This window comes from Carlito syrichta, unplaced genomic scaffold, assembly GCF_000164805.1.
Source record: "Carlito syrichta isolate Samal-C Ts95f unplaced genomic scaffold, Tarsius_syrichta-2.0.1 Scaffold316187, whole genome shotgun sequence".
Classification (NCBI taxonomy): Eukaryota; Metazoa; Chordata; class Mammalia; order Primates; family Tarsiidae; genus Carlito; species Carlito syrichta.
In genome coordinates, this window is record NW_007260283.1 from 762,026 (window position 1) to 781,890 (window position 19,865).

A 19,865-nucleotide genomic window follows, 5' to 3' on the forward strand; every position below is an offset into this window, starting at 1 on the left:
GGCCATGAGCGTGCTCCTGCACTCCAGCCTGGGTGACGGAGTGAGACTCCTATTAAAAAAAAAGTGCTGTAGAAAAATCGACTAGTGCTTGGAACAGTGACCTCAGACATTTTCTAATGTGTTATCTGTGTCCTAGATAACCTAGAGTAGTCTTGCCTAGCTAGCTAAGGGAGGAATATCCTCTCTGAACTTTATGCTTCTGGAAGAGCTTATATTTTTCTACAAATAAGTTATACTAATCATGCTTAAATTTTCAACCTTTACCACATAGTGCTACAAATCAAAAGATAATCTACAAGACTCCAACAACAACAACAACAGATTCCCTCTGGTTCCTGAAATGAACTACACCATAAGAAAAATATTTCAGTGACTATTATCTCAGTTAATCCAAGGATGGTGCATAACTGGTGGCATTCCAAACCGATAGAAGAGGTGTTATCTGTCACATCTAATGGAGACCTTACAGCATTAGAATCTAAGACTCTCTTAGAAACCTGGTTGTAAAAGTCTGATAAGACAGTTGAACTTGACATGTTAATCCTAATTTTGTTGAGAGCCAGAATTGTCTTTGAAATAACTGTTAGTCAACTAAGCTATTTTTTTTTTTTTTCTTTTGAGTTGGAGTCTCACTCTGTCGCCCAGACTGGAGTACAGTTGCATGGCATGCACATGGTCACCACAGCCTAGACCTGCTGGGCTCAGGAGATCCTTCTGCCTCGGCCTTCCAAGTAGCTGGAACTACAGGCGTGCACTGCCACACCCTGCTAATTTTTTTATTTATTGCAGAAACGAGGTTTCACCATGTTACCCAGGCTGGTCTCAAACCCGTGGGCACAGGCAATCCTCTTGCCTGCATCTCCCAAAGTGCTGGGATTACAGACTTGAACCACTGTGTCTGGTTAACTAGGCTGTTTTTTTAATGAAATTCATTCTCCTCAGTTTTCTTGTTTTTGTTTTTTTGTTTTGTTTTGTTTTTCCAGCTAATTTTAAGCCTCTATTAAAGACCATTTTAACTGATCTTCTGGCCAAAGAGAAAGTTATTACATTTCCATCAATTTTTATTTTTTTTAATTTAAGGATTTCATCCTCTTCAGTCTTTTCTAAAGGCAAAGAATTGAATTTCATTAAGCTTATTTTCCTTAGGGTAGCAATGGATTTTAATACGTTAAAATAGGGAAAGAACTATGCCATGAACCTCTGAGGATTTTATAATTATATTAGTCCTAAATTATGATAAACATAATAAGAAACATTTTGTGCTGTTTTACATTTTCTGATAGGAAAACTTGCTTAGTGACATAATGAATTTGAGCTATAATTAGACATGCAAAAATGTTTTGTACTATTTTGTTATTTTAGATAGTCTTGTCAACTACATTCCCATATATTTCAAGTAAACCTAGCAGCAGTAATATTAGAATAAAGAATAAATATGTGAATGTTTACCCACAATGTGAATGTCACTTTATGAGCACAGTTAGCAAATGTATATTTAAAATATAAAATCTAAACCAGAAAAGTAATTTTGATGTTTACAAAATAGAATAATTTGATTTTTAGGTAGCAGTGATGGTTCTGAACTAAGTGAAGAAACCTCATGGCCTGCTTTTGAAAGGTAAGAGTTATTGTCCATCTGAATTACTTTGAGCTTATTTTATTTGTCATAAAGTATATGACAGTGTGAATTTTAAGATATAATATTTGTTACATATCCATAAGAAATGATTTAAGTTTCCTGCTGATAGAAGAAATTCAAAGTTGATATTTAAGTCTGGAATTATAAGTAACAAGAAGGATTGATATAGTCTTATCTATAAATATTTATTTGGTGGCATGACACATGTGTTTTAGTACATTTAAATTTGTACTAATTTTAGTACATTTAAAATTGTAATTTAAAATTAACTAATCATATTCAAGTTACTTACTTATGTATTCAAAAATAAAATTATTTCCTTAAGTCCTGGTTCATTTAAGTAATTTTAAAACATTTTTTAAGTGGTCTTTGCCCTGTTAAGGGCAAAGTGACTTAATAAATTTTAAATTATACTGTAAATAAAGCAGCTTGAAGTTTGGATTTAAGTTGTCATGAACTCAAAATTTATAGGGTACAGATTTATACTGAAATACTATGAATTGTGCTCCTTTCTCCTTTCTTTGTTGCTTTAAGCTGTAAAAGCCATCTGCCTGCAGCAAATATCTTACAATATCGATCTTCAGATATATGCAAGACTTCCCAAAGAACATAGGCAAACAGTGCAAATAATTGTTATTTACTTAGCATCCATTAGAATGCTTACGTTATCCCTGACCATTTCAGTTCTGTCATTTTCAGACTCATAAGATATTTGACTCTTGACCAAAATAATCGCTCCTTTTTGTATATAAACAAAGCAGCTAAGTTTCTAAAAATGCCTATATTTATTACTCAGCAAGAGGGTCATTTAGATTGAATGTTGAATGTCAATATTAACACTGAAGTTGAAAATATTTAATTACCTAACTCCCTATCAGTCATTTCTTAATAGAAAACAACTTGAAATTAAATTGTATATGGTTAACTTTGTGCTGTTTAATTGGAAAATGAGATCGTTATCCCTGATGAAACTTTATAAAGATGTCTCACCATTATGTGATTAAGATTTCATTTATGAGCCCTACATTGCAAAGTATGTTTGATCCTTTCTACTTTAATTATCAGTGTTTCCAGGTTGTATTCTCTTTGTTTAGGAGGATTCTTAACGATTCATTTTTACATATTATTTATCTTCCAACTTTTACTTTTAATCTCTTTATCTGGGTTTGCCTGAAATGGGAAAACATAGGAGTTGCCTCTGAAATGCTCTCTGAATTTGTACAAATTGTTCTTCCCTTTAGAAAGAGCATAATACCACTGCATATTGATTATCGAGTGTATTGCAATCTTTATATAAAAAATATTGATTAACCAAATTGTTTCTTAGATTGCTTGAGCTATAGACGAGTAACCAGAATGGTGTTGTGTTAAATAATCTGTTCTCCTCCTAGCAGTTTACTTCAGAAGACAGTCTTTTAACAGTGTTGTCTTCGTGTCTAAAAACAGTATTTTTCTTTTGTGATGAATGTTTTGCTTTGCAGACATTTGCAGCTACAAAATCTACTGTACTTAGACCAGTGGCTCTTGGAACACTTCGAGAACAGTTTAAATTGCATTCTGCCCAACAAGATTCAGACATTAAATAATAGAAAATGAATCAAGAACTAGTATTTAAAATACTACTTGTGGATAATGAACTTGAAAACAGTACTCTGAATGTTAACATGCCATTTTCTTATTTTTTAAAGAGACAGCAAATGTGTTGTTGCTTACATTGCCGAAATAATGCTTTTTCTTTTCAATATCATGCATCAACAGTACTAGTTTTGGGTTTTTTCAGGCGGAAAAGTATTAATTTTTTTATGTCTGTTTCCTTTGTGTTAGGTATCATATGCTATTTTAGATAAACATCATATGGTTGTTATCATGTATTGGCTTTGTTAGTTGTAACAGAAATAATGTAATACCTATATCACTTCATTCGTCTCCTTTATTGGTTTTTCAAAATACAAAGGATAAAGAGAAAAATAAAGTTTTCCTCATTTTAATTTTAAGTTTACAAGCCACATTGCTTTTAGGTGTCTTCATAGGGACATGTAATAAAAGTGAACTATTTATATAAATCCAGACATCATATTTAAACTGAAATGCAAGAAGTAGAATAGGAACATAAGGATTTTTGAAACATTTTTCAGGTTTTTGTATTATGTGGCTATAAATAGCTCTTTAATTATTTGTGCAGGTATGTGAAAGTGAATATATATATGTACGGTATGTACTAAACACCTACAAGTATTTATAGAGTCAATAGTAAAAGAAAAAATGTTAATGTATGCTGTATACTTTAAAAAAGAAAGGAGCAGTCGTGTACTGTCCTTTTGTAATATTTGGAAAGCCATATTACATGAAGAAACTTATACTGTTACAGGTATTGATGATGATTGTGTGAATAAAAGTATATGTAATATGTACAATTTATAATGGAATCCAACAGGAACAGATTATACCATTCTCTCGGCCCGGTGACAAGAGTGGCACGAAATGGCTATCGCAGCCACATGAAGGCCAGCAGGTACAACTCCCCTGCACTCAGGGGTCATAGTCCTCTGCTCTGGTGATGGTGATTGGCTTACGTGGGTGTGGTTTGACATTATTTCTGTGCTTTCTCAACTAATTGATTTAAAAACTAGACAAATCGCCCAGAAAAACCTTCTTTCCAAGATTTATTATGGAGATAAATTTGAACTATTCTTTCTGATCTGCAGAAAAACCTTCTTTCCAAGATTTATTATGGAGATAAATTTGAACTATTCTTTCTGATCTGCAGAGCTAATTGCTAAAACTTGCATCTTACATCACAGTTTTAAAATATTTCCAAGTTGGTAGCCTTTTAACTACACAGGTCTTTCTAATGCTTCAGGTTTGGGGATGAGCAGTATAAAAATCTGCTTATTATTCAGACGCTGCAATCAAAGTTTTTGTTTTGCTAATAAATCTGCAATTGATTTGTCTTTTTAAAAAACTTTTCAGATAGACTACAGGTCCTGAATTTAGACAAGTCTGTTTCATTAAGTAATATTTGTATATTTAAACTCATACGCATTCATCTGTTCATCTAGTTAAACTAGGTCTCTTTCTGCACTATAATAACTGTGGAGGCAAATGAGTTTGGTACATTGATTGGGGACATGGTGTTGAATGATAATGAATAATCAGCTAATTCATAACACAACAAAATAGCAAACTTTAGAAGCAAACTTTGTGTCACTTTGATGGTGTCTAATCTTGTATATACCTTCCTGAAGATAAATAAATAGCTCTAGCATGAAATTTTTACTGGTTTCCAGGTTTTTAAGTCACTTTGAAGACACCTAAATAATCACAAAGGAATAAACTGGCAAACTTAAGTTTTCTTGGCTGTTGTAAAATTCTGCATCTCGTGTCAAATCACCAGAGAATGACGTTTTTATCAGTGTGTTTGTTTAATTGACTCATGAGGAAATTATTCTTTTTTTTTATTATTCTTGTTTTAAAAATAAGACCTTAAATCAATTGGGGAAAGATATTTAAATATTGGTTTTATGATTTTTTTTAAAAGATGTGAGAAAGAAATCTTGAGTTTTGGGGTGATTCTTTTCTTGGAGAGCTGTTAGGCAATATTCAAGTACTTATACATTGACAGCATTAAGATGTCATTAGAATTTACTGCAGAAAGCTAGGTTTTTAAAATATATATTGTTGCCTTTATTACTTCTTTCTGCTGTTTTAGAATTAAATTAAGTGTAGGTTTTCTCTTTTTTTCCCTTTTTTCCTTTTTGAGATTCTGCTATTTTTATTTTCAGTTTTATATACTTAAGTACTTTTAACAAATAAAATCCTCATCTTTCCTACCAGGACTTAGTTTCTAATGGGGAAAATAAGGTTACAACAGTGATGCAGTGTGGCATGTTAAGAAGAAGAAAAAAATCTTATAATTTGTAATTTTATCTCTACTAAAATGAATTACTATATGTTTTTTCTAAATTATACATGTTAAATATGTAATGAAGTGTGTTTTTTAACCATCTGCTGACTTTAATAACTTCCTGATTAACTTTCGTGACCATTTATAAATTTCAGATTGGTAAACCTTTAAAATTGTCAATGTCTTCTCAGCTCTGAGTAAAGTAACAAAGTTTCAAAATTAATAATAATTACGTTTTACTAAAGTACTACTTGATGACTTCTTTAGACAAAAGCTCTTACACGTTCTTTTCTTCATTCCATTATTATAGTTCTGCAGAGTCAGAAGATTTGGCAGTACATTTATATCCAGGAGCTGTTACTATTCAAGGTGTTCTCAGGAGAAAAACTTTGTTAAAAGAAGGCAAAAAGCCTACAGTAAGATTTTATTGTATTATATTTTAAAGCATATTATATTATTATATATTAAAATAATGCAAATATGTAAGATCCTAAAAGTACTAAGATAATAGTAGACTTGAAATAATTTAAAATAAAGTAGTCCACCCTCATCCTTAGGCAATATGTTTCAGGATCCCCCCAGAGGTGCCTGAAACCAAACCTGATTGGGACACATTTCTGTTCTTGTCTTCGACCCACAAATTGAATGCCCTTTCCATTTTAAGTAAGCTCTTATCATATACCGTGGCCGTAACTTTTGCCATTTGAGATGCAACAGCAAAACCAGAATGAATTTCTTTTTTCTTCTTTACAATTTCATGGATAAAAGATTCATTCTTACCAAAGATGTTAGCAACCTTACCATATGACTTTTCTTTCCTTATTAAGTCAAAAACATTTATCTTTTCATGTAAAGGAAGCCTTCTCTTTGGCATATCCAAATTGCCAGCATCACTGTTCTTGCATTTTGAGGTATTAGTAAGTAAAGTAAAGGTTACTTGAACACAAGCACCAACATACCATGAGTTGATCTGATAACAAGGCAGCTACTGAGAGAGTAGTGGGCAGCAGGAACCATAGACAGTGTAGAGATGCTGGACAAAAAAAGGGATGAGCTGCCTTCCAGGATGGACAGATCAGAGCAGCATGCAGTTTAAAACCTATGAATTGTTTGTTTCTGGAATCTTCCATTTAATATTTTCAGATCATGGTTGCCCATGGGTAACTGAAATCACAGATAAAAGGATAACTGCTATACACATGTACCTTGCCATGTTTCCTAAAGTGTTATTATACCTGCCATATAGATTTCAGCTGAATCATATATGAAGGGTATTTAAATCCAGGTACTCCTGTACTTGATCCCACCTTATAGTTCTTTTTTTTTTTTTTTTTTTGAGACAGAGTTTCATTCTGTCGCCCAGGCTGGAGTGCAGTGGCACACTAATGGCTACTCTAACATCGCCCCTCCCTTCTGCCTCAGCTTTCCAAATAACCAGACATGCACTACCATGCCCAGCTAATTTTTTGGTATTTGTAGAGATGAGGTCTCACCAAGTTGCCCAGACTGGTCTCGAGCCCCAGTACTCAGACATTCCTCTCGCCTTGGCCTCCCAAAGTGCTGGGATTACAGGCTTGAGCCACGACTTCCAGCCTACCCCACCTTATAGTTCTTATGGAAAATTGTTTCTTAGAGAACTCTTGAAGTATATCATTCAAAAGTATTTGAGTAATAAGTGTAGGAAAAATGGAAAATAGAAAGTAGCAACCCTAAAAAATGGAACCAAACTAATTTTATTTCATGGGTTTATTTAAATCTCTGTAATATAATTATGTTTTTCTACACAAAGTAGAATCCAAATATTAAATGCTTTCCAAACCATGACTTTATTGGGGGGAAAAAAAGAAAAAAGTGGTGGAACAAAGCTTTTCATTTTGTAACAAAAAAGTTTATTCTTCCTCAACACTAGCATAGTAGTTTGACTACTAAAATTTTTATTTTCTCAAATTTGAAATAATTATATATAGCTACACTTAAAACTTTTGAAGATAAGGGGCTTCTTAAAACATAACAATGGTTTTCATCTAAATAATCTTATTTTGCTGCTTATTCACGGTAAACCAAAGGCGTGTACAATCAAGAAGCTATACTAGGCCAGCGAGTAAGCTAAGAATTGCAGTCCGTTGAGGTGTTGCCATGCGTATTGTATGCCAGGTGCTAGAAACAGAGCAGTGAACAAGACCAGGCAAAGTGCCTGCCTTGGGGATTACATCCAGTGAAGAGAAATGGAGTCTGTGCCATTAGAATAAGGCCTTAGGGCGCAGAATGATGGAGTAAGGAGGGATGGCCCCATAGTGAGGCATGTGAGCTGAGGTCTGAGTGGAAGGTAAATTAGCCTTGTGAAGACCTAGGGTTCAGGAGACAAGAAGGCCTGTGTAGTGGAACATTGAAATTGGGGAAGGTGGAGGAGATGGGGTCAGAGAAAAGAGCTAGAGTCTGCTTGATGAGATACTAGATGTGATGTGTAAGAGAAAGAGTGGAAAGGAAGAATAACTTGTATGTTTGAGGGCTGAGCTGGGTGGATGTTAGGGGCATTTATTGAAATGGGGGGCAGGTAAGTCTTAGCCAAGTCCAGTTTGATGTAGTTATTAAACAGTCAAGTTGAAATGTCATGTTGGCTCTTGAAAAAGTACAGTTCAAGAGATGTATTCAGGGATAGAGATTCAGGAGTCATTAGCTACAGATAGATAGTATTTGAAGTATGGAACTGAGTGAGATAGTTTATCTATGAAGAAAGTGTAGCTTGGGAAGAAGAGAAAGCTGGAGATAGAGAGCTCTGTAACATTAAAGATCTCATACAAAGAAGATTGTAAACGAAATGGAAGCTGTTATCCCAGAAGCCCAGCAGTTAAAGTACTTCTAGAAGGAAGGGGTGGCCAGCTGGATCAGATGCTGCTAAGAGGCTGACTGTGATGAGGACAGAGTCTTTGGTAAAGTTAGAGTCTCCAGCGGCCTTGAGAGCAGTGTTCTCAGCCCAAAAGCCAAATGAAGTAAATGGAATATAAATGGGTAAAATAGAATTAGAGGCAAGAATTAGAGACAACCTCATGAGAAGCTAGACTGTGAAAAGGAACAGGGAAACTGGATGGGAGTGGGTCAAAAGAGGGATTTTATTTTAATTTAAAGTTGTGGGGTACATAAAGGGTTAGATACATAAATGGTCATCATATAGGTGAAGTCTGGGCCTCCCATTGGTCTTTACTTTGCCTGGTTTGAGACCAGGTACCCTTATTAGTGTGATGTGTCACCCCACCACCACCTCCTCCCACCCCGGCAGTGACCTGCTACTGCCAATTCCTTTCATGTAGTAGTATGATAAATGTCAAAGGAAGGATTTTAAAGATGGGAGTTTTATTAAGGCTCATTTGTATAATGATGGTAGAGGGAGAGAGATTGAAGGTAATGAAGAGAAGAGTTCGTTGCAAACACATTTCTTAAGGAGGTGAGTGAATCTAGGGCATAAAAGGAGATTTGTGTTTGTCTCTAGATAGAAGCAGGGTTAACTATTCTGTTGTAGCAGTAAAAAAGGCTGAGTATGTGTGTCTGCAAACAGGTAGTTAGGTGGAATTGGTGCTGGGAAGATTGGAGGTGGTTATCAGATTCCAGATTCCACTTTTTTGTTGTTTTTGTTTTGTTTTTTAAGTCTGAGGTCTGTCAGGAGCTCACCAGATTTCATCTGTTTTTCTCTAGGGAGTATGCAATGATATCACTGGGGGTGGAGTATTAAAATTTTGAGGGAAAGTTATCAAATAGTTGTCTTCAGAAAGAGTGTAATGATTTCATTGAGTAAAAGGAAAGTACTACTTTCATTTGAGGTTGGTGATCATAGTTTTATCAGTTTGCACAATTGTGTGATTTTCTCCAGCAATATTCAACTACTGTGATGTGCCAAGTAATCAGATAGTTCGATTTGACTAGTGTTCGGGTTTTATTGGGGAAGAGGGGCTATGGAATGAAAGTACTTGGGAGGGAATGAATATGTTCTGGATCATGGAATATAAGCTGGATAGGAAGAAAGGGAAGGGGGATATAATATTGGGGTGGTGGCAATACTAGACAGTATTCAAAAGTGGTAGAGTTCTTGATGAGATAAAGAAGTATCTGAGCCGGGCTCGATGGCTCAGCCTGTAATCCCACACCTTGGGAGGCTGAGGTGAGTGGATTGCCTGAGCCCACAGGTTCGAGACCCGCCTGGGCAACTTGGTGAGACCTCATCTCTACAATAAATCAAAATGAACCGGGAGTGGTAGCACGTGCCTGTAATTCTGGCTATTTGGAAGGCTGAGGTGGAATGATCGCTGGAGCCCAGCAGGTCGAGGCTGCGGTGGCCGGGAGCGGCCACTGCACTCCAGTCTAGACAACAGAGTGAGACTCCAACTCAAAAAAAATAATAATAAAAAAAGAAGTATCTGAATGAGAATGCTAGAATGTATTAGCTGGAAATGACAGGAATATTTGGGATGAAGATTTCAGAAGTGATACACCTCAACTCTAAGGTTGAGCCTTCAATGGCTGAAGTGAGGTGGGGTTGATCATTGACCCCAAGAAGGTCAAGAATCTGAAAAGCCAAGAGCCTTGTAAGAGTGTGTTTATGTGTTTGTCCTCTCCAGGTAGCATCATGGACAAAATACTGGGCAGCTTTGTGTGGGACACAGCTTTTTTACTATGCTGCCAAATCTCTAAAGGCTACAGAAAGAAAACATGTAAGTATTCCTTCTCTAAATTTTTAGCATAGTTGGTGGTTGTAAAAAAAGTCGTCCTAATGAGATGGGGGGGTTATTTTTGGGTTTTTTCTTATCTTCTAATCCAGAAGTTCTTATACATATTCCTTGTATGAATACTGTAATGGAATTATTTTTATTTAGTAAGACCATCTCAAGGAAGGTCATGGAATAGCTTCCATATTTTTTCATGGTTTCAGAGTTTCTTTTTTGAATACCATTTTTTTCATTGCAGATGTCAAAACTGCACATTACAGTTGTCTTTCTTGGCATCAAAGCTTTCTCAGACCTGTGTTTCTGGTTCAGAACATGAATCAAAACTATTGCCTTGGAGTCTCAGTTCCCAATCAGCAAATGTGAAAATTGGGGACCAACATCTAAAGTTCTTTCCACCTCAGTCTCTGATTCACTGACTTTTCCCAACAGTGAAGAGGAATGAGTGATCACAGTAGTTACACAGTCAGCTTTCTTGTGCTTCATGTTAGCCAAAAGAAGTCTCTCAAAGCTCTGCACCATGTAAAATCATCTCGTAAATCTTTTACCTGCCATTTTGTTTTTGCACACCAGTGAAACAGTCTTTGAAAGGAAGAATAATTTTCTATTTTACATTAATAAAATCTCTTTGAGAGGAATTTTATTTCTAAGTAATATAATTTTGGGGAAAAATTAAGTAGCTTACCCTACTGAGGAAAGGTAAGCCAGTAAAGAAAAAGGTAAGTCATTTTTCTACTTATAAATTACCCAAATGATACAGTGTAATTTAGAGAAACTTCTTTTTTCTTATAATTTTAGCCCTTTAATCCAACCAAAGGTAGAGAAAAAGACATTTTCTGTTTAGGTGAATGTGAGACATACCATAAGATAGAGGCATTGCCTTCCTTATCAGCCATACCCACAATCTGCCTGTGTCCTGGACTTCATGGTACTCATTGCCTTGCTTTTCTTTAGAGTGGTGCCATGTATGTGTCCCTCATGAATACATTGTTTCATTTTTGAACTGTACCTGAAAGGATCCATATATATCTTAAGTAGTAGCTTTTTTGCTCACTATTATGTTGTAATTGTTGAGATGGCTCTTGCATTGAGCGAAAGGACTGAGTGAGTGATCATGGAGATAGATCTGCTCTGTGAATGTGTATTTTTTAATATTCTGGTCAAATTGACTATACTGCCCACATACCCTACAAAGTTACACAGATTAGTAATAGAGTATAGTTTTGTTATATGAGATTTTAGATAAATAGTGTATACGAATTGTTTACAAATTAAAGAATAGTGGGTTATAAGAAAATCAAGTTGAGTACCAAGGAAATGCACTGTATTTCCCATCTTTTCTAACTAAAACTTTTATGATTAGAGATAAATTTCAAGAGCAGGATAGACAATATAGAGACAGATACATGTCTATATTTAGTATTAATATGGGGATAGAAGAGATACGGCACAGAACTAAAGACAATGAAAAAAAGACATTTTTAATACAATTAAAGATACTGTTAAGAATTGTCTGATAGCACTGCAGATTTATTAAAGCACCAAGTTTAAAATAATACAGCTACTAAAAGTATAGTAGTGTTTCCTGTAAGGGATAACTTAGTAATTCAGGAAAAACAACATAACTGCACTTATCAAATTCACTAACAGATCGATCGTGGTCTCCAGAAGTGGAGAATAGGACAGTTAGATTTTATAAGGAGTTGAAGCTGGGAATCTGGAAAGTAGGAGATTGTCTAAAGAGGGCGTGCCTAGATGGAATTTAGCAGGAAAAGGCCCCAACCTGACTGGGACTAGCATGAAGTCACAAATCTCATCTCTCATTAGTACAAATTGAAAATACACTCCCTAACCATTTTTGCTTAGAACAAGCCATAAATTTTGTTTCCACTAATTATCTTTTATCTTTCAGTTCAAATCAACATCAAATAAGAACGTATCTGTGGTGGGATGGATGGTGATGATGGCTGATGACCCAGAACACCCAGATCTCTTCCTGCTTACTGACTCTGAGAAAGGTTAATTGTTAGAATAAATGGGGTTTAAGATACTGCACATGCATTACCAATGAGCCAAAACCTAGTTTAACTGGAATACTCAAGAAGAGAAGTGTTTTGTGTAGTTTTATCTATTGGGAGATATTTTTATCTCATAATGAATTTTAATAGTACCAGTATTTTTAGAGCTTAATTTATTTGCTACATGGGCATAAACTTGAAAAGTAAAAACCCAGCTAATCCCTAGAGAACTAACCAGGAAGGGCGGGTGGCAGGAGGGAATGTGAGAACATAGAGCCCACTCTTCCTAAATTTCCTGAGACTTGCCATATGGGCAGTACCTCTCATTTACACCTCAAAATAGATGGTTATTCTTGAGTTCTGGAAGTGACAGTGATTTCCTCTAAATGATATTTATTCCATTACTTTAAATTAGTTGGTTATTTGACTCAAGTCACTTTCCAAATTAATTATGAGACTTTACATACAGTAAAAATAATTGGCTGTTGACCACTGACGTTTGTAAAGTGGATGGGACAACTCGGGGGTGGGCTGTGTAGAATCACTCCATACCTCTCAACTGCCTGTCCTCAGCAGGTACCTTAGGGTCCATGGGGAGAGATCCTTATGGGGTGGCTACACTCCTTCATCACAGCTGCCAGCTGTTGAATGTGCCAGAAAGGAGATTCTTTCATACCTGCCCCAGAATCTCCCACTCTAGCAACTCACAGCTGAAATACTGTGCCACCTTTCCTTAACTTTACAGCTATATTTTGACCTCTGTTTATTCAGATGCTATTTTTGTATCAACATATGTTCTATTTTTAGAATATTACAGTGTTTTAAGTAAAAAAGCAAACAAGTAAGCAAATTATGTTGGATGCAGGAAAAAAATAATAATGCCAAGGTGTCTTGTTTTTAGATTAAGTAGATTCGTTTACAGAGTAACAGCTTTCTCTATTCAACATTCTGAATTCAAAGCTATAGACCCTCTTGCCCCCAACAATACCAAAGGCATAATTCATAAAATTACCTTTTCAAATAAGATCATTTTCAGTTGGTTAACAAATTTTTCTTCAGTTTTTCTTAGCATGCCTGATAGAAATACTTCAGATAGCCAACGTTTTTATGAAGCCATACTAATAGGTCTTTTTGGGAGGAGTAAGTAGGTGAATTGTAGCTGTGATCAGCTTAATTATAAATACTGCCTTCTAGTTAGGTTGATCTGAGGTCTGCTTCTGAGTTCAGCAAGCAAAATATTACTTGACTAATTATGCATTTGGTGAAGAAAGAACTGCTTCACCAAAAAAAGTTCTTCACGGTAAAAAAAGTTCTTTGAGTGTTGAGATCTCAATGAAAAGTTGCATCATGCTCATATAGTTAGGAACTTGAGTCATTGAATGCAGTTATAAAGGAAAGAATAGAATCTAGCAAAAATTGTGAAATAAAAAGAACTTGAAGCATGCGCAGTGGCTCACACCTGTAATCCCAACACTTTGGGAGGTGGAGGCAAGAGGATTGCCTGAGCCCAAGAGTTCGAGACCAGCCTAGGTAACATGACAAGACTTTGTCTCTACAATAAATAAAAAAAATTAGCCAGGCATAGTGGCACATGTCTGTAGTCCCAGCTACTTGGAAGGCTGAGGCTGAAGGATCACCTGAACCCAGCAGGTCAAGGCTGTGGTGGCCATGATCATGCCACTGTTCTCTAGCCTGGGCAACAGAGTGAGACTCCAACTCAAAAAAAAAAAAAAAAAAAGAACCTGGGTCAGTGAAAAAAGGGAATAAAGCTTAGAGCAGCCTATAGCACGTGAATCCTTTCCTGCCTACTCACCTTAATACATACAACCATGGGCGCAGTGGCTCAAGCCTGTAATCCCAGCACTTTGGGAGGCTGAGGTGAGAGGATTGCCTGAATCCACGGGTTTGAGAACAGCCTAGGCAACTTGGTGAGACCTCATCTCTACAATAAAAATCAAAAAGTTAGCCGGGTGTGGTAGTGCATCTGTAGTTCGGGTTACTTGGAAGGTGAGGTGGAAGGATGGCCAGAGCCCAGCAGGTCAACCCTGGAGTGGCCGTGAGCGTGCCACTGCACTCCAGTCTGGGCAATGGATTGAGACTCCAACTCAAAAAAGTAAATAAATAAATATACTCTGTTAAAAAATACATACAAACATAAAAAATATAATTGTTGTGTGCCAGTCTTGAATAAAGTCTATACAGGAACTGCTAAATGCACATGGCACAGATGAATTTTGAATTTCCTAAAAGAGACAAAGATGCCTCCTAGATTTTCCCAGAGATCTCTCAACAGAACTATAAATCTGTAATAATCTTGACAAATGTTTTATAACTAAAGACTAAAGTCATAGCCACTATAAATATTATCTGATTAATTCTTACTCCTATTTAATAGCTAATGTTTATGTGTTAAACATACTGGAGCATTGGGCATATCAAATCTTAATATTAACATCTACTAATATTTAGGTCATCTAAATAGTATTAAAAACCAGTATTCTTTTGTGTGTGTGTGTGTTTTTTGTGGTTTTTTTTGAGTTGGCGTCTCACTTTGTCGCCCAGGCTGGAGTGCAGTGGCGCACTCACGGCCACCCCAGCATCGACCTGCTAGGCTCTGGTGATCCTTCCGTCTCAATCTTCCAAGTAACCGGAACTACAGGCACGCACTACCACACCCGGCTAATTTTTGATGTATTATATAGACAAGGTCTCGCCAAGTTGTCCGGGCTGGTCTCAAACCCGCGGGCTCAGGCAGTCCACTCGCCTCAACCTCCCACAGTGCTGGGATTATAGGCTGAGCCACTGAGCCCAGCCTGAACCAGTATTCTTTAGTCTTATTAATATAAATCAAGAGAAGCCACACAATTATTTTATTTAGATGTGCTTTATTCTAAAGAACATTTAGGGCTAGGCACGATGGCTCACACCTGCAATCCTAGCACTTTGGGCGGCCAAGGTGGGAGAATTGCTTGAACCCAAAAGTTCAAGACCAGCCCAGGCAATATAGCGAGACATCATCTAAAAGAAAAAAAGGGGGGGTGAGGCGGGTTCAGTGGCTTAGCCTGTAATCCCAGCACTTTGGGAGGCCGAGGCGAGCGGATTGCCTGAACCCGCAGGTTCGAGACCAGCTCAAGCAACTTGGCGAGACCTCATCTTCACAATAAATCAAAAAATTAGCAGGACTGTGGTAGCACTCACCTGTAGTTCCAGCTACTTGGAAGGCTGAGGTGAAAGGATCGCTGGCGCCCAGCAGGTTGAGACTATGGTGGCTGTGAGTGTGCCACTGCCCTCCAGCCAGGGCCACAGAGTAAGACTCCAATGCAAAAACAAAAAAACTTGAGACAGATAAAATTATTCTTTCTAATTCATAATTAGCAAAACAGTGAGTTTCTGACTATATGATAGCATGTGGATGTTTTACATCAAGAACTCTATCGTATTGGAAAATCAGGTATTTAGTGAATAGAATTCTGAAACTGAGAACTCTAGTCATGTGTGCTCTTTAATATCTGGCAGAATTATTATGTGTCATAGTCCTCAAATTTTATTATTTTTCCCTTGTTTGGATAATTTTAGGAAATTCATACAAGTTTCAAGCTGGCAATAGAATGAATGCAATGCTGTGGTTTAAGCACTTAAGTGCAGCCTGCCAAAGTAACAAACAACAGGTGAGCATTTCTCTTAATTGTCAGAATAGTCCATGACTTGGGAATATATTTAGAAGAGTTCCAAAGTAGACTGGTTCTGAATTGACTAGGAGAGTGGTGGTGTTTTTGTTCTTTGTCTGGTTGACAACAGTTAATAGACATGAAGGTCCACATTTTAGTAAGTTAGGCAATAAACAAGTAAACAAAATTTCAAATAATAAGAACTATATAAAGAAAACAGTTATGTGATGTAGAGTGATGACAGTAAAGACAACTTCAGATAAATAAGCAGGCATGAGCAGCATGCTTTGGGAAGGTTAGGGAGAGCACAGCCCTGGTGAAGGAAACACCCAGTGCAAGTACCCTGAGGCTGGAATAAGCCAGAGGTGTTCAAAGTAGATAAAGATGGCTAGTGATGGTGGCGCACAGCGAGATTCGATTTCTGGAAAGGATGGAAACTAAATGGCACTTTAAATTAATAAAAATTCATTTGATTCATCTGTATTTGATCTATTGACAACTTAATATGGGTTCCTGCGGTTGCAGTGAGACTAAAACCCATATGGATGTTTTATTGATTTTATTTTACTGAAACAGAGATGGTCTAATTGAAAGGCTTTCAGCTGCAGAAGAGAAGGAATCCATTGCATTGTTTTCCCCAAACCCTGTTGTGGAGTTAGAGCTGAACCACAGATGGGTAGAGCAGACATAAAGTAAACATAGTCGTGGTTATAGAAAATTCTTTAGACTTTTTGTAGAGCCGGTTTCTAGTTAAATACATTTGAAAATCATTGACTTAGGGTATTGATAATACAAAAGTATATGGTCAGTGTTATCAGTGGGTAATTTGGAATAATACAATGTACTTTATAAGCTTAGAGGGCTTAGAAAAGTATTTTCTTACCCTGTGACATCAGGATGTAAGTTATTACCCCTTTTTTGACAGATGAAGAAACTAAGGCTCAGAACCACTAAATGACTTGGCACAGGTCAAACAAGTAAAGAACAGTGGACCTGAGACCCAACTCTATCTTCATCCTTTATGGCCATTACTTTTAAGTATTTTTGGAGCAGGCTTTGTTCACTCATAATTTTTATTTCAAATATATTTGAAAAACTAATAGCCATATTTGGTGCCATTTTTAGCAGCCTCCATAAAGGATATGAAATGCCATAGAGCAAAATTTATTTTCTTACCAAGTTACTATATGGGGAAGAGTGAAAGAAACAGACCTGCTTTTTCCTAGACTAAACCTTCAGGATTCATTTGATGCTATACTTTTTTTTTTAATGTGGCAGAAAGTATTAAGTCTCATTTTATTAGAATCTCAAATTCCAAGGTTATTCTAGACAATAGATGTACACCAGCAAAGAAGTTCAATATCTTACCGTATTAGCAAGCAAGTCAATCAACTGTGTATAAATGTATGTTTATTTGCTTTACTATACCTGCAAGAATTAGAGTAGTACTATATTTATAAATAGAACTTGTAAAATTTTTAAATTATTAGTAGAAAACTCTGGCCCAAATGCAAAATACCTTAAACCACATTCTGCAACTTAGGAAGAAATAAAACTTTTGCTTCACTTAAATATAGGTTTCTTATAGTCAAACCTGAAAATTTATACTTTAAGCATGTATTTATGTTTTATTTTACTTATATTTCAGTTATGATCATATTGTCCAGCAGACGTTTTATTCAGAAGCTATAAGATATATATGTTTCTGAGTATCATAGGTTTCAGAGAGAAAGGTTGCTGAAGTAGTAGGAGTCAGCTGTCTTAAAGGACAGGGAAAGGACCACAGACAGATTAATATCTCTACCAACACAGTTTTAGAAAGCTGGTTTTAAGGATTAAGAGTTTGTTTGGGCCGGGCTCGGTGGCGCAGCCTATAATCCCGCACCTTTGGGAGGCTGAGATGAGTGGATTGCCTGAACCTGCGGGTTCGAGACCCGCCTGGGCAGCGAGACCTCATCTCTACAATAAATCAAAAAATCAGTCGGGCATGGTAGCACATGCCTGTAATTCCGGCTACTCGGAAGGCTGAAGCAGAAGGATCGCCGGAGCCCAGCAGGTCAAGGTTGCGGTGGCCAGGAGCAGCCACTGCACTCCAGTCTGGGCGACAGAGCGAGACTCCAACTCAAAAACAAAAAACAAAAAAAAAAGAGTTTGTTTGCTTGTTTGTTTTTAACATGATGAAACCCTTTTAGTTCTTTGACTAGAGAATTAATTCGTCAGCTAATTTTAAAAAGCCATTATTTCAGAGAATTATTATTGAATTTCAGACTTATAAGAAATCAAATAAAAATGATCCCATCTATAACCTATTAATTTTTCAGTCACAGAGTATCTAGTAAGAATTTATCTAATAATGAATTATTCTTTTATACTTATTTTCATGAAATTCTTAGTAATGTTTGTTGTAAAATTATTTGTACTGGCTTTTAAAATGTTCCTGTAGGAACATAAAAATATTATGAATTTGTATAATATATGTAATGAGAAAATAATGACAAGCATGTTTGCCTGGACTCTCACCTTATTAGAGTCATACTTATCCTTTCGTTTATTCATTCAATAAACATCTACTGAACCCTCTGTGTTAGACAAGAAAGGTATTATCTCTGCCCTTTCTCCTGTCCAGATGTCACTTTACTAGAAAGAGCATATTAACAAATTTCATTGATTTTTCTCTCTAAGATATTCTAGCATATTATATTTACTATTCATAAATTATTGAGTCTATTCTATTAAATACCTTTTAAAAGATTCTCTGAAATAATGGCTTTTTAAAATTAGCTGACGAATTAATTCTCTAGTCAAAGAACTAAAAGGGTTTCATCATGTTAAAAGATTTGGGCTTGCCTATATGACAAGGAAAGATAAGAAATGCTGCTTTTCGTGGGCTCAAGACCCGCCTGGGCAGCAAGACCTCATCTCTACAATAAATCAAAAATCAGCCGGGCGTGGTAGCGCATGCCTGTAATTCCGGCTACTTGGAAGGCTGAGGCTGAAGGATCGCCAGAGCCCAGCAGGCGAGGCTGCAGTGGCCGGGAGTGGCCACTGCACTCCAGTCTGGGCGACTGAGTAAGACTCCAACTCAAAAAAAAAAAAAAGAAATGCTACTTTGAAAAACAACTTTTAAACTTGATTTGTAATGCTTATATTTTTTAGGTTCCTACAAACTTGATGACTTTCGAGTAAAAGCTTGAGAAAAAAGAGAGGGGAACTGTTGTTTCTGCTGGGAGCCGGGACCTGATGCACAGCGCCAGCTGTCAACCATCCTGTGCCAGGAAGAGACCAGAGGCTCTGGCTCAGCCTTTGGAGTTCTGAACCAAAAAAGCACTAATTTCAGGGAATGAAGTGAGATATTCCCAGAGAACAAATTGGAGTTGTAAAACAAACTGCCATGAACCATACTTTTATCTCTCAACTGACCTGTGGAAACCACTGCCTTAAAAGAATGAAAGGAAAACCAACATGAAACACCAAATAGTGTGTGTGAATCTTCCGGCGGTGCTGTGCTTGGGATTGATCGTAGCTAATATGTTTTTCTTTTAACTTTGTACTAATTTTGGAGGGGGGAATCGCCTTTTTTAGATACGCTTTAAGAAGGAAAAACCTATTTCCTAGGGATTCCATCAGGAGCAGGGCTTGTCCTGTCTCTGCAGCTGCAGCCTTGCGTGCTCCCTCCCAGCAAGAGTGTAGGAGTGAGAAACGTTCTTAATGGAAGTTGTTGGGGTTTGTTTGGGGTGGGGTGGGGGGTGTTTGTTTTGTTAGGGATGAGGGACGTTTTTTAAACACTAACTTCTGAAATTTAGTACTGTATGGGGAACATTATTTCCTGCAGGAGGTACAAAGGCTGAGTGTTCCATTTACCAGTCACTGTTTAAAGTCGGCACCAGAAAACATGGTTGTTTCTAACTGGAGTTAAAGTTT

At 36.6% G+C, this 19,865-nt stretch overlaps 1 protein-coding gene across 2 annotated transcripts in view; it reads left to right on the forward strand.

The window, feature by feature from the left end:
* Window positions 1-19,472, forward strand: part of RALGPS2 (Ral GEF with PH domain and SH3 binding motif 2) — a 161,042-nt gene extending 141,570 nt beyond the window's left edge. The window contains exons 14-20 of one of the 2 annotated variants that reach the window (XM_008073808.2): window positions 1,564-1,618; window positions 4,074-4,151; window positions 5,854-5,959; window positions 10,154-10,246; window positions 12,171-12,276; window positions 15,853-15,944; window positions 19,101-19,472. In XM_008073808.2, the coding sequence (XP_008071999.1) occupies window positions 1,564-1,618; window positions 4,074-4,151; window positions 5,854-5,959; window positions 10,154-10,246; window positions 12,171-12,276; window positions 15,853-15,944; window positions 19,101-19,130 (560 nt within the window). In that variant the 3' untranslated portion in view covers window positions 19,131-19,472. The remainder of the gene's footprint in view (window positions 1-1,563; window positions 1,619-4,073; window positions 4,152-5,853; window positions 5,960-10,153; window positions 10,247-12,170; window positions 12,277-15,852; window positions 15,945-19,100) is intronic. The other variant, XM_008073809.2, reaches the window with a different exon arrangement.
* Window positions 19,473-19,865: the final 393 nt, after the last annotated feature.